Source organism: Dreissena polymorpha, chromosome 9 (genome assembly GCF_020536995.1).
Source record: "Dreissena polymorpha isolate Duluth1 chromosome 9, UMN_Dpol_1.0, whole genome shotgun sequence".
Classification (NCBI taxonomy): Eukaryota; Metazoa; Mollusca; class Bivalvia; order Myida; family Dreissenidae; genus Dreissena; species Dreissena polymorpha.
The window spans coordinates 6,724,324-6,751,798 of NC_068363.1; the positions used below are offsets into that span (position 1 = coordinate 6,724,324).

At 36.8% G+C, this 27,475-nt stretch overlaps 1 protein-coding gene across 4 annotated transcripts; it reads left to right on the forward strand.

Moving 5' to 3' along the window:
• Nucleotides 1–26: 26 nt before the first annotated feature.
• On the forward strand, nt 27–27,407 carry LOC127845486 (uncharacterized). 4 transcript variants are annotated; one of them, XM_052376418.1, is made up of 13 exons: nt 27–113; nt 3,919–4,047; nt 4,827–5,061; nt 5,656–5,822; nt 7,531–7,709; nt 10,381–10,549; nt 11,132–11,158; nt 13,299–13,457; nt 16,101–16,310; nt 18,630–18,746; nt 19,394–19,624; nt 24,580–24,689; nt 24,922–27,407. In XM_052376418.1, the coding sequence occupies exons 2-13, from the start codon at nt 3,978–3,980 to the stop codon at nt 26,605–26,607; spliced, it is 3,360 nt and encodes a 1,119-aa protein (XP_052232378.1). In that variant the 5' UTR covers nt 27–113; nt 3,919–3,977; the 3' UTR covers nt 26,608–27,407. The 4 variants fall into 4 exon arrangements, with proteins under 4 accessions (XP_052232378.1, XP_052232380.1, XP_052232381.1 ...); XM_052376420.1 differs by having other exon boundaries at nt 72–94; XM_052376421.1 differs by lacking the exon at nt 27–113 and adding an exon at nt 209–233.
• The last annotated feature ends 68 nt before the right edge of the window (nt 27,408–27,475 follow it).

Below are 27,475 nucleotides of genomic sequence, written 5' to 3' on the forward strand. Positions count from 1 at the left end.
ATTTTAATGAGTTGGCTCTCGGCTCGGAATCAAAAGTGTATCCGAAGCCGGTCAAAAAGCTGTGCGCATGCGCAATCAAAGTGACTTGGCACAGGTAAATAATAATAAGAAAGGTAAGTTGCCTTTAAGTTCTTTATTGATTAAAGTCAAAGCCACATCTTTTTTCTTTTTAACTTACATAAGTACCGATATAAGAATGACTTGTGTTCCAAAAGCAAAATAAATGCAGCCAGGTATATTCTCTTCATTTCACTTCTGCAAGAATGAAGTTCTAGATCTAGTTAAACTTGAATTTGACTTTAAGGAACAGGAAGTGGTACATTTTACATTTTAACTCTAGACATGAATGAAATCATTTTTATAGTTAAATGGGCGTTGTTCATAGTTGTTCTAAAGACATTTTAAGTCATTTTTTGTCACGAATCCAAAAGATAAAATTACACTGTGCGTATGGAAGCAATATAACAATAATAATGAAGACTTATATACAGGCTATCGTAATGAGCTTCTAGTCAGGGGGCATGCTTATATGGGAGCTAACCGCGTTTAAGTGAGAAAGTTGTTGCAAAACTTCAAAGATGGCGTCGTTTAAGTGTTTTTGTGAAGGAGTAGCGATTATTTTCACCCGGTAAGCCAGTTTTTATTTATATTTCTTTTAAATGAATAAGCCCTTTCGGCTCTGCGGTGTTTGTGCTCCCCTTGGTTTTTTGTTTCAATACCGTAGACGTCGGAATAAAAAAGTTATTGAAGCAAAACCGTTGTTGTTTAATTTCTTGACCTTCGAGATGTTAGATGTCTGAATATCATTTTCTCTCATAATAAACAGTATTTGTGCATGTTTACAGAAAAATATAACATAAATCACGATTATTTTACTATCCCAATGCATTTTTATGTCTATTGATCCATTCAATGCCGAATTATAACTGGTTAACCCCCATTTTTGGAACTAAACTTCCTTTTAAGCACATTTTGGGACCTGACTTCCAAATGATAAACAGCTCTTTCCTATGTTTTATGCGAAATAACTTTCGTGAATGAATTCGGCATTGATGCTAATGTTTTGGAAAACATTTTCATTTTAGGAAATCAAGAGTTATCTTTTTTCTATTAATTGTAATATTATTAATTTTTATTATATTTTTTATCGCGTACTTAACTGTTAATAACGCTAACATTTAACAGTGTAATTCTTACCTGTTTATTTTAACACATATGGACAAACTTGTTTTTAAATATGCATCAAACGGAATACTATGCCTACTAAACGGAATACCATGCTTACTATTTCCAGATATCAAGACGCCAGTTATATATGTTGAGGATGCCAAGATTAAAAAAGACGGCGTAACGAAGTGTGTACCGCTCTAGAAAGCGATAGGTACTTGAAAACCTACCAATCAAACAAAAAAGATTAAGTACCATGCCAAACAATCACATATACGTGCAATAAAGGTGTAATGAAAAACAGAAAAGGGTAAAACCGGTTTGATACTAGTATAAGGTTGATGTAACCAATGACTGTCATTTTTGCGATTCGGAATACATGAAGCAATTTGGAATACCTGACATCTGCTTAGAAAATGCATATTGGTGGATGTTTTTTTTTTTTTAAACTTAAATATTAATTGTTTATTTAATACAATGACATTTGACGCGTTTTACCATAACGATACTGATACATGTATATGACTTTGATGTGACACATTTTGGACGACCTTCTTTTAAACCAGTTCTGAGTTGGTCACTATATTATAATCGCAAAAAGTGAATTTGTAGTGGATATAAAGATTTGTGCAAATGCAATACACGATATGATTTCAGTAGAAGTGATCAATATATACATGTATTTTTTTCTTTTTTATACCTTTGTGAATACATATTATTAATGACTGTTGTATTGAGGGAATAAAGTATTGGTTCACTTAAAAAGATTATTTTGTTTGTTCCTAACATTGCCTTTTAATCGTAAGTAATGCTAATATGTCAAATGCATAACGAATTAAATCTGACCCAAATCTTTTTTTATTATGTATGTAAGTGCTTAATATAATTAAAAATTTATGCCGAGACATCGTAGGAAGAAATGACGTAACACAGATAATGGTTTATTTTCATAACAAAGTTAGAAACTAGCATCATGACATATGCGGAACAAAACGTGTAAGTAAGTACCACTAGTAGCAATTATATGTCAGACGTGTCTATTGTAGACTTTATAAATAAAACAAAAACACTTCAAACATCAGCTGTACATGTTTTGTTAGGTTCGTGTTTTTTTTATTTGCTGTTTTAGTCCGGCTCTGTTGAAGGATTCTTTCTTGCATATTCTACATTTAAACTGATGTGGTCCATGAATGGGGCATGGTATCTCAATCCTCTCCTGATGTAAAATTCCTCATTACATATACTGCAACAAAAGATGCACTTAATTTCGACCTTTAACCTGCATCATCTGAAAAGACAGTAAAAGAATGGTTAAAAAAAAGTTCTAATCAGAATAAGGTCGACACGTCATAAAAAACATTAAATTAATTATAGTATAACTGAAAGGGCTGACAAACGTTCTATTATATCGTACATCAGCCACCACACAACCCATCTTCTTGAAAATAGGTGAATTGATTCAGTTGGTCAGCAGGTTTTTCATACAGCATTATTATTATTCTACAGTAAGTAACATGATTAAGAAAACACTTATATTGCACCACGTAACATGCTATAAAACTATAATACTGAAGTGCACATATAAACATCATTTAAGATGGGTAGGTATATCATGTCAAGCTCTTTTACATATGAAAGAGCTGTTTGTCATTTGGAATTTAGGTCCCAAAATGTGCTTAAAAGGAAGTCAGTTCCAAATAAGGGGGTTAAACCAATAATGTTTGCCAATAAATTAATTATCAGTGATAAAACGGCGTCGGTAGAATGGAATAATCATGATTTTATTTATATTTTACTGTTTACGTGTGTCAAAACTGTGTATTATAAGAAAAAATGATATTTGTACATCCAATTTATCGAATGTCCCGTAAGAAGACAACAGATTTGTGGACGGTTTTCCTTCAATAACTTTTTTATCCTGAAGTCTACAATCTTGAAACAAAAAACCAAGGTAGCACAAACACCGGAGAGCCAAAACGGCGTATTCATTAAAAATAATTATAAATACAAAGGGGCTTACCGGATGAAAAAATCCTCCCTTCCTTTAAGAAAATCCAACAAACGACGCCATCTTTGAAGTTTTGCAACAACTTTCCCACTTAAACGCGGTAAGCTCCCGTATATGCATGCCCCCCTGCTAGTGCATTCCCCCTACACACACTGCTACTGCCTTTCCCTAGCTGCTAACCCCTCCAAAAACCATCAAAATTGTCAATCGTCCACTCCCTTTCTCGTTTTGTTATTGTGTATAACAAATTTTGAGTGATTTGGGAGTGGGGTTGCAGCTTGTGGGTCCAGACGGTAGCAGCTAATGCCAATGGCCTGTGGACTCATACTGAAAATACATTTCGTTAAAGAGTAATTATCATTTGAAATTGATAAAACTGTACAGCAAAACACAACAACTGAATTTCATGAAACAATTTAATGAACCTGATGGCCAAGTGCTTAGGGCATTAGCCTTTTAATCACAAGGGTTCTGGTTCAAACCAATTTTGGGTTGAATTGTTTTATTGCTTTTCTTTTTTTAATTCTATTCTTATAATAAGACTGGAGCCTTTTTTAGTTCAAATGTTGACATTTTTTAATGTTAAGTATTTAAAAAAATCCATATTCTGTGAAAAATCAAGTTTAAACCTTTATGTTCAATTTATGTCTTATAGAGGTTATTTAAAAAGTAAATTATAATATTTAGATTCATAACAAATTTAAATACATGTATGTATTTCATGTATTTTTTTTTAATTACAGATTAAAATACAGGGACACAGAATCAGAAATCTGGAATAGAGACACCAGTTATCTTCAACATGTCACATATCTTTACCTCTTCACTTCTTACTTGTATGTTTGCAATGCTTGCTGCACAGAAAATGTCAGGTAATTAAAAATTCGCATTCTGAGAAGTGTTGTTGTTCAGATATGTTTTTCTGAAAAAAAAACCCAAACAATTTAACATTTTGTTGAAAATAAAACTTAATTTTGATTGAAAGAAAACTGTTATGGTAAGTGCCATGTATTTCTTATGAAAACCCAATTTAACACTCAAATAAAAATAATTTCTTTGTTGTGATGTACATTTAAACAATATGCTTATGATGACAGATTTGCTATGGTAACATCTGTTAAAAGTGTGACAGTAGTATCAATGTTCCATGAACATTTTATTTTCACTGTTTGAATTGGGGAAAATAGTAGTTGAACAAACAGTTCAACAAAATAATATAATTCTACATGTATTTAATTTTATACGACAAAAATCTCATAAAAGATAAGTTAAAAAAAAATGTGTCATCATTTATTTGAATCATTTAGTCCCTACGACATAATTATATGCTCTTTGAAACAGCCAACACATTTTAATTCTGTAAAAAGTAAAGAGGTAAACATGTTTTCAGCCATATTATGAGTCTCTCTCCGGCAAAACTGGTTTTAATACATTTGGTATTAAGTTTCATCCCAGATTAGCCTGTGCAGTCTGCGTAGGCTTATCAGGGACGGAACTTTCCCCCCTAAACTGTATTTTCACAAGGATGAGTATTTCTTTAAAGGGAAAATACCATTTAAGGTTCTGAATTTACAGTTGTCTATATCTATTTCCATATTTGGTTATGGATTTACAATGTGTGCAAGATCTATTGCCATAGCTCACATTGCAGACTCAGTGGCTCGCAGCTACAGTCTGTGCCATGATGACCTGGTGCAGATTGGTCAATCAGGAGAGCAGGGCACCATCTACTTCACAAGCGCAGGGAGACCAATCAGCTACTGTGTGCTCCGGTTCCAGGCTTGTAGCAGATGTCGGCTTCTCATCACCGCAGTGATTAGTAGACCATTTAGTTTTGATTGTCGCACAACAACTGATATGAACGATAATCTGCAGTGCAATCTGGGGTGAGATGATGTTTGATCCCGATTCTTGGAAAACTGGGCTTCTTGCATGTGTGTAGAGTGTTGTCCTAGATTAGCCTGTGTAGTTTGAACAGGCTAGTCAGGGACAAAACTTTCCGCTTTAACAGAATTTTCGGATTAAAGGAAGTCCCTTTTAAATGTTAATCCAGTCCACCTACATGTACTAAGGTGGAAAGTGGTGTCCTTGATTAGCCTGTGCAAACTGCACAAGATATTCTTCAACTTGGAAGACACTTTGCTCACATCCATTAAGCCCAGTTTTCCCATAGCGAGGCTCATTTTAATATCTTTATTGTTTGCAGTTGGTAATGAGAAATGTAAACATTTAAATTTTGATATTACTGTTTCATATGTTAGTAAATTGTATTTATTTACTAGTTTTTCCTTGCAAACTGGACTTCCTGAACATGCATGGACGTTATGCATTAATATTCTTCCGACTTTTATATGGTTTTATTATATTATAATAAATATTGTTTTGATATATGTCTTTGCTTGTACATGTTTGCGAGATTATTCATTAAACGTAGTGCTTTCGATGAACGTATCATTATTAGACTCTTTTTGACTGCGCAGGTGTGACTACCTGCACATGTTTGATAAGGACTACAAGTCCAACAAGACAGCCTTCATAGTCGACATGCACAACTCAATCAGGTTTGAGTCTGAGTCAAGTGAGATGTTCATTGGAATCTGTGCAACAGCATCCAGCTACTCATTCACTCTCAACTACACTAGCAAAGGTGAGTGGCTTTCAAATAGTGGCCAAAAGCTGTGTTCTGCGCTTAATGGATGTGTGTAAAAAGTTACAACATATTATCTTGTGCAGTTTGCACAGTTCAGGGATGACACTTTCCTGCTTACTGTGAAACCATTATTATTCGTCAGACATTAATTTTCGCCTTTTTCGTCCTTCGACCGATGGACGAATTCAAGATCCGGACGAACAATCATGTCCCATATTTGAAACAAATAAGACTGAATTACCGTAGGCATGAGGCATTTAAATCCAGCGTAATCCACGCATATACACAGGGCTCGAAATTAACACTCGCACACTCGCAAAATGTGAGAAAAAACGCTTGCAAGGTAAGTTATAAGCCACTAGTGTTTTTTGCAAATAAAGAAATAGTGAAAAAAAAACGAGTTATATTGCTTAATGCGTTCGACGGCGTTAACGCTAAACCGTAGGTCAATTTTTTGAGCATCCGAATACCCATATGCAGAAGCGCGCACCTTATTTGTTGACTGGTATACTTTTAATACAGATACACAGATGGTATTGATACAAAAAACATGAAACAGTCGACTATTCACACTCAAGTTAAATCCGGTTTTGACACAAAGGGGTGTTCATTATACAGTGTACTGACAACTGACATTTCCTGTAAAACGCGAATGCAATAAGGCTGTATCGAATGCGTCGACTTCGTTTAAGTATAATAGTGTTGATTAGCGCTAATTGTTAACAACTTTATTACCCATTGTGTGTATTGTGTTTTTCAGGGGTGTTGCAGATTATACGGCCTACACGCGGCGAATCCGGATTAAAGACAATACTATTTAACGCAATTAAAATATGACGATGTGTGATCAACATCTGACTGAAATATATTCTGCGCTTTGTTACAAATTAATAAAGAACATTTTGATTTGTGTTTAGTTGTTTGGTTTTATCTGCATCAACTATTTTTGTACATATACATAAAAACCCGTACCTTTGGTTTATTTACGATTTTTTCGCAACCCCGTATTACATGTATTACAAACAAATCGGGCGTGGTTTTTTTTCAAAACCAGAAATGGACGAATTTAAGAGCGGACGAAATAGTCATTTTTATGAAAAGGGCGAAATTTTGTGCCGACGAAAATAAATGGTTTCACAGTATTTGGAACTTTTCATCTGTGTTTGAAACTGGCCCCTTTTCAAAGGAGAGCAATATAGGGTCTTATTGTCCTTTTTTATGCCCCTCTTTGATATTGTTTTTGTAGATGTTGGTCGGTGGACCAGTTCGTTCCCGATCAATAACTTGTCAAAAGATTGACTAATCGGCTTCACTCATATTTCACATGTGCATTGGCCTTGGGCAGTAGATGACCCCTATTAAAATTGGGGTCACTAGGTCAAAAGTCAATGTCACTGTCACAATAAGTATGAAAATCATTTTAGATCAATAACTCATTATCAAATTGACCGATTGGCTTGATACTTCACATGTGCATAGGCCTTGGACAGTAGATGACCCCTATTGAAATTGGGATCACTAGTTCAAAGCCCTGTTTGGGGGGCATATGTCTCCGGCCGCGGAACTCTTGTATTTGTATTTGAGTTCGTTCAATAGAGTAGCTCCTTCCTAAATATATTGCTTTCAAACTTTCATGAAAAGTTTGCACCCAAAATAAGTTGGATAATGGGCCAATAAGTGAAATGTTGATTGTTCCAACCTTCAGAGAAGCTGGTAACCAGGATGGGCACTGTGCAAGGTATTGGTTCCCTCCAGTCACCATTTTTTCCCTCACCTTACGCAACCAACTATGAAGTATACCGCTACTCCATCACCGGACCTGTTGGCTCATACATCACCCTTATGTTCAAGGACTGGAACCTGGCAGAGTCTAGCTCGTTTTATGTAAGTTTGGATGACCGCAATATGAGTCAAGTTATAGGAAAACTGGGCTTGATGCATGTGCGGTAAGTGTCGTCCCAAGTTAGCCTGTGCATTCTGCAAAGGCTTATCAGGTATGACACTTTCTGTTTTTATGGAATTTTGGGTTAGAGGACGTCTTTTTTCAATGAACATGCAGTCTAGTGGAAAGTGTTATTCCGGATTAGCCTGTGCAGACTGCACTGCACACACTAATCTGGGATGACAATTTATGGTCATGCATTAAGCCCAGTTTCACAGAATGTGGATCATATGCAACTTAATGATATGGGAACATGTCTTCATCTGCTGAAGTAGGCAGCGGCTGCAAATGTGCGCAAGTTGAGAAATAAAAATGAATGTGGCTTCAATGTTTTCTTTATTATAACCCAATTATAAGCCAGCAATTAAATTTCTAGTTTTTTTTGTTATTTTGACTAAAAAACTACGAAGACTTTGGTAGCCCTGTGGGTAATAGTATTTAACTGTTCACGTGCATAATGTATCAATTTAGTTTAGGTGCGCTCTGTCATTATTGGTCCTTTGAGAAGGGTTTGATATTGAAACGGTTAAATATTGATACTGATAGTTTGAAGCAGGAAGATAACAATACTGATACTTAACTGCCGATTTAAAAGAATTTCCTCTATGTTTATATGTTATCTAATTAATTTCTTCAAATATTATGACACTGAAAGTTATGTTTTATTTTTTGAATTGATGATCGATTGAAAATTTATATATTTGGGTATACATTTGCCATTCACTTAGGTTTGTGGAAATGTTTCTTAACATGTCTATTTGCCAGATAATAACTGAAAATATGAAATATTTTAAAACAAAAATTGTCATAGCTAAGTGGATATGTGTTTGGAAGAAATATGCCACCAAACTTGTACAAACCTAGAGCTGAATGAACAAAAGCTCAACATATTTGCAGGTGATACATATGTTCAATGCTCCTTTTGTATTTAGACATGGACTATGAGTTATCAGCACTGTACTTTTTTTACTTTATTCGGGTAACATAAATGGAAGTAATAAAGTTTTGTTTGTGTTTGTATATGTTAATAAATACGAAAAACAGACCCGTTTGTTTTATGAAACCATATTTTTTGAAGTTACTATTCAGTGTTGTAACACTACCCTGTACCAATGTCTACCCTAATATTTGAGGCTATACAATTTTCAAATAAATTATACAAACTTACAATTAATATGATAGTATTTATGCTGATGTAAATAAGGTGATCATCAGTTTAAATCCCAGACGGGCCACATAACTTTTAACATAAATACATGTACTGTATAATCCTTTTTATTTGTGGGACATAAATTTTGTTGATTTCTTGGATTGACCGATCCACAAATTTAACCCTTTAGCAATTAGATGCATATTTTGATGCATTTGTAGTCCCTTCAAAAGTTGAATTTAATTAAAGACCTTTCTCACTAGACTCAAGTTTTAAAGGCTTCATTTCCAACCCTTAGATACTGATCAGCAACAAACAGCATAAAACCGGAACAGACTGCAAGTTACTCGCATAAGTCGCAGAGTCTGTTCTGGTTTTATGCTGGTTGCAAAAGCCATTTTCACTTTGTTTCATACGAAGGAAAGGGTTAACACAAGCACATCTGAAAATGACTGATGTGAATCCTTCTTTTTTTTCCCAGGAACCTTTAATTGGTTGTTAAGGTCCCTGATTTTTCCCAAAATAAGAAATGCACAAAATTATGTTTCTACAAAGAGTAGTTAAAAACACTCATACACAATTTTAGCAGAAGAATATAAATGATTTTACAGTAAGTGAATTTGCAGTACTGGTTTACTGGTGAGATACATTGTTTAAAGTAAGAAAAAAAAAGATGAAAAATCCAGCAAATAATATAAAATTGGTATCATAAAATTAAGCTAGGCAATAAATATTTTGCGTATATAAAATGTATTTCAGTATAAATTTAATTGGAAATGAACTAAATTTAACAAAGGCATGGTATATTATCTAGTTACAGAGTTATATACCGGTACGTAATGAATATTCAAATTGATTTCATGCTTTTAGTCTAATAGTTCCAAACTTGTTTAACTGTGTTATAAAACTTGTTATTCTATACTTCAAAATAATTGAGTAATTTGAAAAACATTGAGCCTCAATTTAACCCTTTCAGTGCGGGAACCGAATTTTGAAGGCCTTTGCAAACAGTTTGGATCCAGATGAGACACCACAGAACGTGGCGTCTCATCAGGATCCAAACTGTTTGCTATTCTGATAGTATTCTTTGTAAAGAGTCAAAGAAAATGCTAATTTTACAAATTCAGCAGACGACATTTTAGCAGACGACAAATTTCCTAGCATGCAAAGGGTTAAGAAAATTTGGCTTAAAGCATGTGTTTAATGTTTCGACCCAGATTACGTCTGCAGCCTGCACAGGCTAATCAGGGACGACACTTTCTTCCTAAACTGGATTTTTGCTTACTAGACACTTCTTTAAACTAAAAATACAGTTACCCCTGATTGGTCTGTGCAAACTGCAATGGCTACTATGAGACGGACGACACTGTTCATATATTAAGCCCAATTTTCTCAAAGGGAGGCTCAGATACGATCCCCAGTGAAATCTAGTGCAGTGTTGATTGTTGGCTGTGTTTGTTCAGTTTCCAAACAGCAACTTCAAGATGCTGCAAGTTACAGGCACCGCAAATCGACCCTATGTGCAGTCAGACTTCAATAAGCTTGACTTTCTGTTTCAAACCGGAGTAGCTGGAATATCTGGCGAAAACAGGAATTATATTGGCTTCTCTTTGCAATACAACATAACCACAGGTACATTGTTTATAGTGGAAACAATTGCAATTCTTTTGTGTAAAAAGTTCCGCCACTCTTACATTTTCCTTTGTTTATACATTTTTATGCCCCCGGTGGGTGGCATATAGCAGGTGAACTGTCTGTCAGTCCATCAGTCTGTGCGTCCGTCCGAAAACTTGAACATTGCCCATAACTTTTGTAATATTGAAGATAGCAACTTGATATAAGGCCTGCATGTGTATCTCATGGAGCTGCACATTTTGAGTGGTGAAAGGTCAAGGTCATCCGTCAAGGTCAAAGGTCAAATATATGGCTTCAAAGCGGAGCAGTAGGGGGGCCTGGGGGCATTGTGTTTCTGACAAACACATCTCTTGTTGACTTCCATTTTCTTACTTTTTATTGAAGGAATTTCTTGTTTGATTAGCAAATATGCAAAGGTTTTTTGGTTGTGATTGTTTATAATGTATTAACATTACTGCAATTTTTATTTACGTTTTTTTTCATCTTTTGATTGTAGACTTGGTTTTGGCTAGTGTGTCAACAATAAATTGAATAAAGGACGCTGATAAATTATTTCATCAGAGTGTGCTTTGTTTTCAGATTGGGCCAACAGTTTTCCAGTGACAGGTAAGTTCAAGAACTACAATCTTAGTGGGACAAATTAATGTCACCTGTGCACATGCGCAACAAACAAGCCATCAAATGTATATTTTACTGTCTTTTTGTCCCCTACAGGTTTCACTGGAGGGGACTTATGGTTTGCGCTCTGTCCGTCAGTCTGTCAGTTCGTCAGTCAGTCACATTTTTAAGGATCCTGCGATAACTTTAAAAGTTCTTAATATTTTTTCATGAAACTTGAAACATGGATAGATGGCAATATGGACATTATGCACGTCATTTTATTTTGTTCCTCTGTCAAAAATTATGGTTGCTATGGCAACCCAAATAAAAATAAAAAATCTGACAATGATGGAATTTCTGACAACGGTGGAGCCTGTAGGGGACAATATTTCTTGACAATAGCCTTGTTCATATTGACACAAGTATTTGGACTAGTTTTTTAAATATTGAAACATAAAGAAACTTTATTAAGTAATTATTATTTCACAAAATAGATCATCTGCTAACTAATATCTTAGAAACACAATTTTATGAAAGGATTAAATGAGATAGGTTGCCGCCTTGAATGGATGGCAAGTTCACACTTAGAAGTCAAATGACAGAAATCGTCAAGAGAATATTTTTGAGTCAGAATAAGAAATATGGGGCATTTTGCCCAAAAAGTGGAGTAGTTGTTGGCGTTTAAAATTGGAGAATTTTCTTAACTCTTTACCAATCAGATTTGCTTTTAGACATGTAAGTAGTCCCTTAAAAAATAAATAAAATATGAGACCTTTCTTCCTAGATTTAACTTTTAAAGGCTTCATTCCTAACCTTAAGATACTGGTGAGCAGCAAACAGCATAAAAGCTGAACAGACTGCAGGTTGCTTGTTGGTTGTTTGCGTTTTATACTGGTTTCATATAGCCATTTTCCTTTTTTTGTTTTTAGAGGGAAAGGGTTTATCCTTGTCTATCCTGTAATTCAAGAAGGTTCACTATAGCATCGCCAAGGCATTGTCTCCCTTCTAGTATTGAAAGAAAAGATCTCAACAAATAAACATAAGTTTACAGATTCTAGAATATCTTAAAATATTTAAGATGTGCATGAGGCTAGTTTTCATCAGAATTGTCATTTACCCCACCTATTTTTTTTTGTCTTATATATCACAATTGAGTGTAGGACATTAGCCCTTTGGGACATTAGCCCCTAGGACAAAAGCCCCTAGGACATTAGCCCCTTTGGTCATTAGCCCCCTAGGACATTTGCCCCTTAGGACATAAGCCCCTACCTATTTTAACATTCATTTATTAAGGTATTTAATTTCATCTTTTTTATAATTTATGGAATTAATGGGTCATTTATATAAAAAAACAGCAACAAAAACACAATTTTTTTCTTGTGTACTGTAAGGTAATTTTAGACTTCTGGATGGTGTCAGAAATGTTTGCAAAATAAATAGAGTCCAAAGAAAAAATAGTAAAGAAATTGTAAAAAAACACTAAAATTTATGTGTGTGGTACAAGCTATATATTGTTTGTATTTACATTTGAAATTAAAAAAATGGAATAAAAATGCTAACTTTAAAAAAAGTTTTGGACTTGGGGCTTATGTCCTAGCGTGCACTTTTTTGAAGGGCCTTTTGTCCTAGGGGCTTATGTCCTAGGGGCTAATGTCCTAGTGGGCTAATGTCCGTACCCCATCACAATTATGGCACATATTCACATTGAATATTATATAATTATATTCCATAGTCTTGTAGTTGTGTATAAATGTAGATAGGATGATAATGATGTACAAACTGCTTTTCAGGTACAAAACAACAAGTCATAAGCAAAAAACATGTTTTTGCTACAATTTTTCATGTATTCAGTCTTTTGTTTTCATTATATATATTTGATTTGATTTTTTTTTAATACACATTTGTATTATAAAAGTATGATGTTAACAATTGCTTTAATTTGAAAGTTATGAAAGTTATTCAAAATCGTGGAAAATATTTTTTGTTTGATCTTGGATTTAGATACCATGGGAACAAAAGTTTTCGTTAAAACAAAAATATTCCTTTACCCAAGACAATCTAGAACATTATCAAATTAAATTAAGAAAACTTCCAATCATGCACCATGAGCCTCCATCTCTTCTAGACTCTTCTGCTTGTCTTACAGCCTGTGACTCCAATGGCTACTACCTAAACTCTGTTGGAGGCGTGTTTGAGTTCAGGCTACAGTCCACCAAGGTCACGCTGTTCGACTGCCTCTGGGTACTCAAACGACAGCCTGGATACGACTTCCTGAATGTGAAGATTGAGAAATTCAAAACACACAGTAAGTACGGAGTGTTGCAATACAAAATTAATGAGCTGACTTCTAGGAAAAAGGGGCTTTATGCACAGTGTGCTCCAAGATTGTTCAGCGCAGACAGCGTAGGCTTATCAGGTACAACACTTTACACCTCAACTGAATTTTCCCTAAGCAGATACTTTCTAAAAACAAACAGTTCCATGAAAGTGTCGTCCATGGTTAGCCGGTTAGGACTGCACAGGCTAATCTGGGATGACACACATGCATAAAGCCCTGTTTTCCCAGACCACAGACCAACACATGAGTAATATTAAATTAACACTTACCGTTTTTCTTCGATTATAAAACAGATTGACTGTATGACAGGGTCCCCACTTTTGCGTAAATTTTGCTGTATTTTGCATCGACCTTCTTATAAGACGGGTTAAAAAATATCCCATTTTTTTCTTTCAACAAAGCCAGCTTTAAAATTTTCCCTCTGACAGTTGTTGAGAGTGGGGAATTTTCTAAGCAGCTATTTATCTGCTGACAAAAGAAACCATTTACACTTTCACAGGGAATGACACATTTGGCACTCGTGTTATAATTGACATTGCCTTGAAATAGTACACACCAATTGTCAGCATGTGGTGTATACACACTATGAGGTGATAGCAATTATATAAACAAAGGGTGTTTTGACAGCTTCAGACAGTCGGGTGAACAGTGTTCTCAATAATAATGTAATATGTAACAAATATCTCAAGTTGGAATACATGAGAATTAAACATATTGCAAGGCATTTATGTGATGGTGTATACCCATACGGAACGCTAGTTGTTTATATAGTATGGTTGAAACTGGATGTACAATCTTATTAAGTTTTTATGCCCCCGGTATGATAGATCGGGGGTATAGTTTTTGGCTTGTCTTTCTTTCTTTCTGTCTGTCATTCTGTCCCAAAACTTTACTGTGCAGTAAAGTTTTGCAATAACATTCGAAATATTGAACATAGGAACTTCATATTTGGCATGCATGTGTATCTCATGAAGCTGCACATTTTGAGTGGTAGAATGTCAAGGTCAAGGTCATCCTTCAAGGTCAAAGGTAAAAAAAAATCTGTCTGAAAACTTCACTGTACAGTAAAGTTTTGCAATAACTTTTTAAATATTGAACATAGCAACTTCATATTTGACATGCATGTGTATCTCATGGAGCTGCACATTTTGAGTGGTGAAAGGTCAAGGTAAGGGTCATCCTTCGAGGTCACCCTTCTAGGAAAAAAAAAAAGCGACGCGTTTGGGGGCATAGTGTTTCTGACAAACACATCTCTTGTTTATTTTATTTTCAATCACTTAGTTTATAAAAGCACACATGCCAGTACATGCTTGCAGATTCATTATTACACATGAGTTCTAGATCAGTATACTTAAATTAAAGGAAAGTAATTTAGAGAATATTGTACAGTAGTCTCCCTTTGTCACACTTATGGCCCATGCACAAAATGGCGGATTTCTTTCGTCTTTTATCATAAAATGCACATGTTACTCATATATTTCATTATATATTTGGATATAAATATATTGAGGTAAGGGGAACTTACATATTTAATAAACAATTTGTACACGAAATATACAGGGTGTTATCTTCAGCTGTCTTATGACTGTTAAAATGAATATTTACATTCAGAAATCTATGAAAAATTTTGAAATAATTTTTAGGACGCTCTTATAAGACAAGTCCCCAACTTTTTAATCAAATTCTGAGGCAAATTTTGCGGTCTTATAATCAAAGAAATACATTAAGCAGTCAAAAAAAGAATCCAAGACGCAAGACATGTTACTGAAATTTAAACTTTTGTTTCAAACATGCATTACACCTAGATCTTAGTCCATATAAACATACTCCCAGAGCCTGTGATAATTTTTATGCCCCCTTTCGAAGAAATGGGGGTATATAGTTTTCGCACTGTCAGTCAGTGTCTGTCACACTTTTCGTGTCCGCTCTCTATTTCAATTACTTGTCATCGATCTTTACCAAACTTGGTCACAAGTTGTATCTAGACAATATCTAGGTCGAGTTAGAATATGGGTCATGCCCGGTCCAAAACTAGGTCACGGGGTCACTTAGTGCATTTCAAGAATAAAGCATGGTAAAATGCTCATAACTTCTATCAAAGCGTTGGCTATAACTTTTGCATTATTGAAGATAGAAACTTGATATTTGGCATGCATGTGTATCTCATGAAGCTGCACATTTTGAGTGATGCAAGGTCAAGGTCATCCTTCAAGGTCAAAGGTAAAAAAAATAATTCAAAGCGGCGTTCTCATGAAGCTGCACATTTTGAGTGGTGTCTAAGGTCAGAAAAAAAATAATTCAAAGCGGCATTCTCATGAACCTGCACATTTTGAGTGGTGGTAGTTCAAGGTCAAGGTCATCCTTCAAGGTCAAATGTAAAAAAAAATAATATTTTTTTTTATTTCAAAGTGACACAATAGGGGGCATTGTGTTTCTGACGAACACATCTCTTGTTGCTATGGCGGCTCTGGAATACCCTAGACTGTAACAAATTCAAATATGATAAAAAATACTGGCCTTTAGCGTGCTCTATTAGATTGAATAGTTTAATGTATATATTGACATATTCAATCAATTGATCACCAGTATTAACTCTGAAGTTTTTGTCAGATCAACAGATGGTCAGAACAGAGAACACCCTGGAGATACTAGATGGAATTACATCCGACTCTTCTCGTGCGACGACTTTTGATCTATTGGACAATGTGGACAACGCTGCAGGGATAAGTTTGAAGCATGGTGCATACATTCGTTACACAGGGCACTTTGAGGCTAATAATATCCTCACTGTAGTCTACAATTCCTACACTGTTGCCAAATGTGAGTGCTTTTAACAAATTAACATTTACTTGTGCAAATTTGACACGTTTGTAGTCCCTGAGGAAATCAAATTATATAAAAATTCTTTTGTTCAATATGTTTTTAAATGCTTCATTTCCAACCCTAACATACTAATGAGCGAGCAACCCGCACTCTGTTTAGGTTTTATGTTCTTTGCATTAGCAATTTTCCCTTTGCTTTTGAGTGGGAAAGGGTTAACCGACATTGATTTTTTTTGAACCTGTGTAGAAACCATATGAGTGTAAACAATATGTAGAGTGTCTTGAGCAATCTGAGCTCACCAAAGTGCCATGGCCATGGGCATCAGTAGTTGTTAACTTTGTCTATATTTTTGGCCTTATAAACCACATATGCTTTTACTGTGTAAATAAAACTTACGCTAAATTTTGTGTGTGACCAATAAGGTTTTTTTTTTCATTATGAAAAATGAGTCTTATGTATTCTTGATTGAGTTGTATAATTCCACATTGTTTTCTGTGCATGAAATGCCTGCATGTTTCAACATGTACATCTAGTCAGTTTCGCTGCTACAGTGGTAACTGCTGTAATGCCTGCATGTTTCAACATGTACATCCAGTCAGTTTTGCTGTGACAGCGGTAACTGTTGTAATACCTGCATGTTTCAGCATGTACATCTAGTCAGTTTCGCTGTGACAGTGGTAACTGCTGTAATACGTGCATGTTTCAGCATGTACATCAAGTCAGTTTTGCTGTGACAGTGGTAACTGCTGTAATGCCTGCATGTTTCAGCATGTACATCCAGTCAGTTTTGCTGTGACAGTGGTAACTGCTGTAATGCCTGCATGTATAAGCATGTACATCTAGTCAGTTTCGCTGTGACAGTGGTAACTGCTGTAATGCCTGCATGTTTCAGCATGTACATCCAGTCAGTTTCGCTGTGACAGTGGTAACTGCTGTAATGCCTGCATGTTTCAGCTTGTACATCTAGTCAGTTTTGCTGTGACAGTGGTAACTGCTGTAATGCCTACATGTATCAGCATGTACATCCAGTCAGTTTCGCTGTGACAGTGGTAACTGCTGTAATGCCTGCATGTTTCAGCTTGTACATCCAGTCAGTTTCGCTGTGACAGTGGTAACTGCTGTAATGTCTGCATGTTTCAGCATGTACATCTAGTCAGTTTCTCTGCGACAGTGGTAACTGCTGTAATGCCTTTATGTTTCAGCATGTACATCTAGTCAGTATCGCTGCAACAGTGGTAACTGCTGTAACGCCTGCATGTTTCAGCATGTACATCTAGTCAGTTTTGCTGTGACAGTGGTAACTGCTGTAATGCCTGCATGTTTCAGCATGTACATCTAGTCAGTATCGCTGTGACAGTGGTAACTGCTGTAATGCCTGCATGTATAAGCATGTACATCCAGTCAGTTTCGCTGTGACAGTGGTAACTGCTGTAATGCCTGCATGTTTCAGCATGTACATCCAGTCAGTTTTTCTGCGACAGTGGTAACTGCTGTAATGCCTGCATGTTTCAGCTTGTACATCCAGTCAGTTTTGCTGTGACAGTGGTAACTGCTGTAATGCCTGCATGTTTCAGCTTGTACATCTAGTCAGTTTCGCTGTGACAGTGGTAACTGCTGTAATGCCTGCATGTGTCAGCATGTACATCTAGTCAGTTTCTCTGCGACAGTGGTAACTGCTGTAATGCCTTTATGTTTCAGGATGTACATCTAGTCAGTGTCGCTGCAACAGTGGTAACTGCTGTAACGCCTGCATGTTTCAGCATGTACATCTAGTCAGTTTTGCTGTGACAGTGGTAACTGCTGTAATGCCTGCATGTTTCAGCATGTACATCCAGTCAGTTTCGCTGTGACAGTGGTAACTGCTGTAACGCCTGCATGTATCAGCATGTACATCTAGTCAGTTTCGCTGTAACAGTGGTAACTGCTGTAATGCCTGCTTTTTTCAGCTTGTACATCTAGTCAGTATGCTGCGACAGTGGAAACTGCTGTAATGCCTGCATGTTTCAGCTTGTACATCTAGTCAGTATCGCTGTGACAGTGGTAACTGCTGTAATGCTTGCATGTTTCAGCTTGTACATCCAGTCAGTTTGCTGTTACAGTCGTTACTGTTGTAATGCCTGCATGTTTCAGCATGAACATCATGTCACTTGCGCTGTGACAGTGGTAACTGTTGTAATACCTTCATGTTTCAGCATGTACATCTAGTCAGTTTTGCTGCAACAGTGGTAACTGCTGTAATACGTGCATGTTTCAGCATGTACAACCAGTCAGTTTCGCTGTGACAGTGGCAACTGCTGTAATGCCTGCATGTTTCAGCTTGTATATCCAGCCAGTTTCGCTGTGACAGTGGTAACTGCATCCATCGTTCTCTGGTCTGTGATAAGGTGAACCATTGTGGGGACAGAAGTGATGAAGGGGAGAGGGGATGCTCAGGTAGATACTTTAGTGTGATATCTTTCCTGCATCATTCATTCAATGTTTTGTGCCGCCACTGAGTGTTAGGCATTAAGCATTGAACTTTTTTTCGTCCATATGTCCAGAAGCATATGTTTTCAACTCCTCTTTAACCTTTTACCACTAAGATACGTATTTTGATGCATTTGCAGTCCCTTAGAAAGTTAAATTTAATTTAAGACCTTTCTTACTTTGTCTCAAGTTTTTAAAGGTTCATTTCCAACATTTAGATACTGATGAGCAGCAAACAGCATAAAACCTTAACAGACTGCGAGTTATTTGCAGGCTGTTCTGGTTTTATACTGTTTGCACAAAGCCATTTTCACTTTGCCTCTTAGTGTGAAAGGATTTACTACTGAGTTGTTCTTGCTCAAATTTTTACATTTGAATGTCCTCAATGTGCACATGAAAGTCAAGAAAGGACATTTTTCTGTAGTGAGTTTAGGCAGAATTATGGCCCTTTGTCTGTTTTTACATTATGGAATATGTAGGCTCAAAATGGTGTGTTATTAACTCTTCTTTAACTACTTAATGGATTTTGTTCATCATTAACAGTTAAGTAATCTTAATATATAGATGATCTTTAATAGAGTTCATCTGACCTAGTGTTGATCATATCGCTGCAGGAGACATAGTGGATCCCCAGAAGAGCTACCAGTACACGATCACTATCGGTGTGATTATCCCGATGGTAATCTCCGTGTTCCTTGTTATGATCATCTGCCTGCTCTTTGTGATGATTCGCAAGTGTCGCCAGGCGCAACAGCTCCAGGAGCAGGGATCCATGAACACAGTCCATAGGACAAACGAAGAAGTTGGAAACAATCGACCAGCAGGAAGATTTCAGATATTTACTAGTAAGTTCAACAGGTTATGTTCAATACATGTTACTAGTAAGTTCAACAGGTTATGTCCAAGACATGTTACTAGTAAGTTCAACAGGTTGCGTCTAGACATATTTAATAGTTAGTTCAACAGGTTATGTCCAAGACATGTTACTAGTAAGTTCAACAGGTTATGTCCAATACATGTTACTAGTAAGTTCAACGGGTTATTTCCAAGACATGTTACTAGTAAGTTCAACAGGTTGTGTCTAGACATATTTAATAGTAAGTTTAACAGGTTATGTCCAGACATGTTACTAGTAAGTTTAACAGGTTATGTCCAGACATGTAACTAGTAAGTTCAACAGGTTGGTCTAGACACATTTAATAGTAAGTTCAACAGGTTATGTCCAGACATGTTACTAGTAAGTTCAACAGGTTATGTCCAGACATGTTACAAGTAAGTTCAACAGGTTATGTCCAGACATGTGACAAGTAACTTCAACAGGTTATGTCCAGACATGTTACAAGTAAATTAAACAGGTTACAAAAAGTCATATTTAAACAGGTTTTGCATCTGTGAATGCATGCTATGAGTAGGGCATATTAAAATTGAATTGTTCATTACGAGAGGGATAATTTGGTTGTAACAAACTACAGTATCTTATCGATATGTAGGACAAAAGCTATGGAGATTTAGAGATTTACTATGTATATGATATAATTATGTCTGTACTGTAAGCCTCTTGGGGACATTTGTCACCTGAGAGTCATATAACTTGCTTATATTTTATACTAAGTAAATGGTTTACAGGGTTTTGTGTAATAAGGGTGTGTAAGTGGTGGAATTAAAAAAAAAAAACACGAAAAGCAGGGTGGGAATATTGGAATGCACTTTGTGTATCTGTCCCTCTGACTGTCAGTCTGTAACACTGTAGTGTGTGCTTCATATTTCCTATGATCTGTGACAAATTTTTATGTGACCTGCCTCAAATGATGAGAGCATTGAGAGGACGTGCAGGAAAGTAAGTCATGCTGGCTCAATGCCAAGGTTGTACTTTAAGGTCAAAAGTGTTGTTTTTTTCTGTTAGATGTCCACTCCATATCCCCTATACCATTTGAATGATTTTCATGAATCTCACAGCAGTTTTGAGGGCATTGAGACCATGTGCAGAAGGCTTGAGATCATGGTCGTCCTTCAAAGTCGAAGTCCATTTTTGTAATCCGTCCACATCACCTACACCAATGGAAGGATTTTAATGAAACAAGGGAACAATGTTAAGGTCCCTGAAAAAATTGGCAGAAGGCATGAGTCAGTAATGGCGGCCAAAGTTCATGGTCGTATCTCAGGGTCAATAGTTTGCGTCTTTTAGTCTTGTTAACTCTGAATAATGTATGCCAATTGAGGGATTTTCATGAAATTGTCTGCAATAATTAGGTAATTTAGTGTGGCATTTAATACCACTCCCTTATGTCAATGGTCAAGGTTGCACTAAGCAATTTTTCGGTTTTCAAATTTTGAGCCTAATTTGGTTCAAATCCCAAGATCAACAAGTATAATATATTTCCCAAATCAGTGCCTTAAATATCCAAAGGGAAGGTTTAAAAAAATCAAAAAAATTATCTCCCTGGCCAGCATTATAAGTTGAACCGTGGCAAATAATAATAATATATTATAATGTTATTAATAACACATTTATTTTTATGCCCCCGGATCGAATGATCAGGGGCATATTGTTTTGGTCTGTCTGTCATTCTGTCCCAAAACTTTAACCTTGGTTTAAGTTTGAAAACTTTTGAAGATAGCAACTTCATATTTGGCATGCATGTGTATCTCATAGAGCTTCACATTTTGAGTGGTGAAAGTCAAGGTCAAGGTCGTCCTTCAAGGTCAAAGGTCAAATATCATTGTATTTTTCTTTCCTAAAACTTAAAAATTCGTTAAAGTTTTGTCATAACTTGTTTAATATTTAAGATAGCAACTTGATAATTGGCATGCATGTGTATCTCATGAAGCTGCACATTTTGAGTGGTTAAAGGTCAAGGTCATCCTTCAAGGTCAAAGGTCAAATTTATGGCTTTAAAGCGGCGCAATAGGGGGCATTGTGTTTCTGACAAACACATCTCTTGTTTTTTCTTTTTAGCTCACCTGAGCACAACGTGCTCATGGTGAGCTTTTGTGATCACCTTTTGTCTGTCGTCCGTTGTCCGTTGTGCGTCTTGCGTTGTCCGTTGTGCGACGTCAACATTGGCCTTGTTCACTCTCTAGAGGCCACATTAATTGTTCAATCTTCATGAAATTTGGTCAGAAGATTGGTTTCAATGATATCTTGGAAGAGTTTGAAAATGGTTACGTTTGCTTGAAAAACATGGCTGCCAAGGGGCAGGGCATTTTTCCTTATATGGCTTTAGCAAAATCTTGTTAACACTCTAGAGGCCACATTTATTGTCCGATCCTCATGAAACTTGGTCAGAAGATTCATCCCAATGATATCTTGGATGAGTTCGAAAATGATGTTGGCTGGTTGAAAAACATGGCCGCCAGGGGGCGGGGCTTTTTTCCTTATATGGCTATAGTAAAACCTTGTTAACACTCTAGAGGCCACATTTATTTTCCGATCTTCATGAAACGTGCTCAGAAGATTTGTCCCACTGATATCTTTGATGAGTTAAAAAATGGTAACCTTTTCTTGAAAAACATGGCTGCCAAGGGGCGGGGCATTTTTCCTTATATGGCTATCGTAAAATCTTGTTAACACTCTAGAGGCCACATTTATTGTCCAATCTTAATGAAACTTGGTCAGAAGATTCATCCCAATAATATCTTGGGCGAGTTTGAAAATGATTCCGTTTGGTTAAAAAACATGGCTGCCAGGGGTAGGGGCATTTTTTCTTTTATGACTATAGTAAAACCTTGTTAACACTCTAGAGGCCACATTTATTGTCCAATCTTGATGAAATATGGTCAGAAGATATGTTAAATGATATCTTGGATGAGTTCGAAAATGGTTACATTTGCTTGAATAACATGGCCGCCAAGGGGCGGGGCATTTTTCCTTATATGGCTATATAAGGCTATAGTAAAATCTTGTTAACTCTCTAGAGGCCACATTTATAGTCCGATCTTCATGAAACTCGGTCAGAAGATTCATCTCAATAATATCTTGGACATGTTTAAAAATGATGCCGGTTGGTTGAAAAACACGGCCACCACAGGGGCGGGGCTATTTTCCTTATATGGCTACAGTAAAACCTTGTTAACACTCTAGAGGTCACATTTAATTTCTGATCATCATGAAACTTGGTCAGAAGAATTTTCCCAATGATATCTTGGATGAGTTCGAAAATGGTTTTGGTTGCTTTAAAAACATGGCCACCAGGGGCGGGGCATTTTTCCTTATATGGCTATATATGGCTATAGTAAAACCTTTTTAACACTCTAGAGGCCACATTAATTGTCCAATCTTCAGGAAATTTGGTCAGAAGATTGGTCTCCATGATATCTTGGATGAGTTCGAAAATAATTATGTCTGCTTGAAAAAAATGGCTTCCAAGGGGCAAGGCATTTTTCCTTATATGGCTATAGTAAAATCTTGTTAACATTCTAGAGGCCACATTTACTGTCCGATCTTCATGAAACTTGGTCAGAAGATTCATCCCAATAATATCTTGGATGAGTTGAAAAATTATGCCGATTGGTTGAAAAACATGGCTGCCAGGGGGCGGGGCATTTTTCCTTATATGGCTTTAGTAAAACCTTGTTAACACTCTAGAGGCCACATTTATTTTCCGATCTTCGTGAAACTTGGTCAGAAGATTTGTCCCAATAATATCTTGTTATCTCAGGTGAGCAACTTTGGGCCTTTCAGGCCCTCTTGTTTTTCTTATTGATGAAAGATCATCTATTTAATGACCACACACCCACATTATACCCCCCTCTCCATGATGGCTTACGTTATACTGTCAAGCACTCGAATTGTCGAGCGCGCTGTCCTCTGACAGCTCTTGTTTAATATTGAAGATAGCAACTTGATATTTGGCATGTATGTGTATCTCATGGAGCTGCACGTTTTGAGTGATGAAAGGTCAAGGTCATCCTTCAAGGTTATAGGTCAAATTTATGGCTTCAAAGCTGCGCAATAGGGGGCATTGTGTTTCTGAAAAACACATCTCTTGTTAATTTTATACTGTTAGCTTGCACAAAAATGCAACTAAACTTCCAAATGTCAGTAAGAAGTTCTCCAATCTAAAGAGTCCCGGCCCTTTTCCAAAAAAGTGAAAAAACACTACTAAGAGGTTAAAGGTCAAATTTTGCTTTAAACAGTTTGACAATTGCTGTCTCATTCATAATTGTGTTGCATATTGATGGATTTTACATTAACTTGCCACAAATGCAATGTCATTTGTACATGCTTTGAAGGAGTTCAATGTAATTTTGTCTTATACTTCCCCATGACCAGATAATGTGAAATGTGCAACTCTTATGCTCATCAATGAAAGATAAAGGTCACAACTCAATGTAAAAGTTTTCTAATAACTGTTAGTGTAACTATGTATTGTTTAGGAGGATGTTTATATTACTTTAGATGAATTAATCCCATTTCCAGAGAATGTGTCATGTATAATCTTTATTTCTCCTGATTGAAAGGTTAAGGTCACAAATAAAGGTCATAATTTTAAACTTCTGTTGTTTGTCTTTTACTGCTTGGGAGGAAAATTTATCCCCTGATAAGCATAGGGTGTGTCATGTACAATTCATACCAGTATGCCCATGGGTTAATGGTCAAGATCACAAGTTAAGGTCAGAGGTTCCCTTCCCCAAGCATATTCTTTGGAAGCATATTTCTTATCCAGCAAGATGCCTTTTCATGCATCAGTTAACTAAGTAAAGATTTATTTATTTTCCTTTTAAAACATAAACAAAAGAATATCAAATGATATAGTTCCATTTAAATTCGAACACTCATTATTTGAAATTTTAACTTAAGGTGGCCGTCGTCGTCGACACCGCAGACGACACTATTTTGGCGGTGACCTTGATCAGCCACCCCCGTATGACGAGGCAATGAAGAATCCACCAGGCTATCATCAGAACGTGGTAAGTAGGGATATGGCTAGAACCTTGCTTGATAATCGAATACTGCTACTGATTGATTGCAGAATCGGCTTGATAATGTTTTTATGTTGGTTCATGTGTTTACCTGATATGATAAAATAGGAAAAGTATGTATGCAATGAAAATATTTTGAAAAAAAATGAAGAGTTTTGTCTCTTAGTACATTTGCAGTTAATTCAATGGTGATCAATCTATTACTGCTTGTTTCTTGCAGACCTTTGGAGATCAAATTGACCCTTCACGGCCTCAGCCCCCTCCCTACACGGCAACTGCTGATGATGCCACAGAGGTCATAGTGGGTAACCAACCACATCTACACAGTCAGCCGCACACACAAACTTCTCCTCACCCTTATCCCCACCCCCAAGGGAGCTCCAGCTCCACATTTAGCAGCGAGTCAGAGTTCAGTAGGTCAGAGTTCAATCTGGGTTCAGGGTGCCAGTCCTCGGATTCATCATCATCCAGTGATGGGGAGACCCCGTCGGGAGGGTATGACCCAGATGGAGACGGGCGCAGGGAGAGAGTGCAGAGGAACAGGTCCAGCTCAGGCTCTGAGATCTCCAGCGGTCTCAGGCAACAGAGGGTTCACGGTCATAGTGAAGGTTATAATCATGGACATAGTTACAGCAGTTGCTCTGATAAGTCAGACAAGACTGCTCGCTCAACAGTGCCTAGGGGTGTTCGCGAACTTGAGCAGCACAGTAGAAAACCAAGTGATAAGAGAAGGACAGAGACAAAGCCTGGCGCTGTTGTGTCTGAAAATAGTGTTCAGGCTCAGGATTGTGAAAAATATAATTCATATTCAGCAAAAGAATCTTTGAAAGGAACATCACAGACAAATGAAAGACAGCCATCAGGAAGGTCATCTGGCACAAGTCCTACAAAAAGTGACCATTCCCGACCAATGCCAGCCCCTGCAAAGAGGAAGGGAAAACATGCCGTCTGGCAAAAAGACCGAACAAGTGTTGACAGTGGCTCTGAAAATAAAAATGGGTTTCAATCACAACCACAGATGTCGAGGACTAGATCTGAGGAAGTGTTGACTAGGGGTCTGTCAGCAGTGCCATCTATTTTTCATAGTCAGCAAGATGTTCGTGTTGGAGAGCGCATGTCTGTTGTAGACATACCCGTAGACGAAGGTGATGTGCTGGTTGTGTATGACAAGAGAGCAGCTAGAGGGAACATGAGGCCTGGGCACAACCCTGGCAATGCAGGGAATACCACAACAAGCAGTTACACGGGTAATAGCAGAGGTAGGGGTAGACCAGTGGATCAGTCCACTACAGGCAGTGGTACACCAGTGGATCAGTCCAGTACAGGCAGGGGTAGACCAGTTGATCAATCCACTACAGGTAGTGGTAAACATTTTGGTGAATCCACTACAGGCATGGGTAGACCAGTGGGTCAGTCCAGTACAGGCAGGGGCAGACCAGTGAATAAATCCACTACAGACAGGGGAAGACCAAGTGATCAGTTCGCAACAGGAAGTGGTAGACCAGTGGAACAGTCCACCATAGGCAGGGATAGACCAGGGAATCAGTCCACTACTGGCAGTGGTCGACCAGTAGATCAGTCCATTACAGGCTTGGAAATACCAGTGGATCAGGCCTTAACAGGAAGGGGTAGAACAAAGGATCAGTCCATTACAGGGTCTATGGGAAGACTTGATGTGGTTGAAGGCAGGCATCATTTGCTTGGTAACACACGGACAGTTGCACAGGATAAAAGTCATCATTCAACTACCACAAGTGCTGGTCCCGAGGGAGGGAGGTCAGCCATGGATGCTACAGGATCAGCCCCTTTGGACAGGGAGGGGGACAGGGGTAGTGTACCATCGAGGCAGTCTGGTTCCAAGGTTGATTTGGCCTGGGTCGGTGAAGAAAACGATACCTTTGTTTAGTATGAAAGAGTAGGAGAACAAATTGAGTTGCTTGTATGGATGAGATGTATTTTAACCCACAGAAAACTTGCAAAAAAGGTTCAGTTAGACCAATACTTATTTCCATAACTGAAACTTTCACTTTTTTATCAAAATACAAGTCTTCTTATGCACATGTTGATTTAAGAAATCTTAAGTATTATTCACATTTGAGTGTTGTACATGTATGTTGCACAATTTTTAGGGCTCTAGTAGTCAAAAGCAATTTTATTACTTTTAATATGAGCAATATTTTCCCACAAGTCTGGGCAAAGATCTATAAATACACATGTTTATTGATGGTGCTTTGATCTGGGGACAGAAAGAAAAAAAAACTGTTCAAGTGTTTTCTGCCATAACACATATTAAAAATACACACTGTTGGGTGCCACTTTTGAAACTTTGGTAAACTGCAATATTTGTTAAATAAAATATCTGAACATATGATGCATTTATAGGGGGTATCGTGTTTCTGACGAACACATCTCTTGTTTAAAGTATTTAGTTGGTAAGATATATTTTAAAACTATTTTCCATTAATATAGCATGTTTACACATTCCGTTGACTATATCATTCCATTTTGTATCCTTATGGTCGGCTTTTTTGCTTGTAACATTTTATACGACAGTCTTTAACAAATCATTAATATTTTACAGTTTTTTAAATATTGACTTTCCTAAGTTTGTTTAGTGTTGTTAAGTATTTTAGTTGTGTATTGTGTACATGTTATTACAGGGGATACATGTACATTTGTTTACAATTAAACAGACCCGAGAATTTCTTTGTTTTTTTATTAATATTTTATTTCTTGAGCACATAGCGCATCATGAGGTATCGTCATACAGTCAC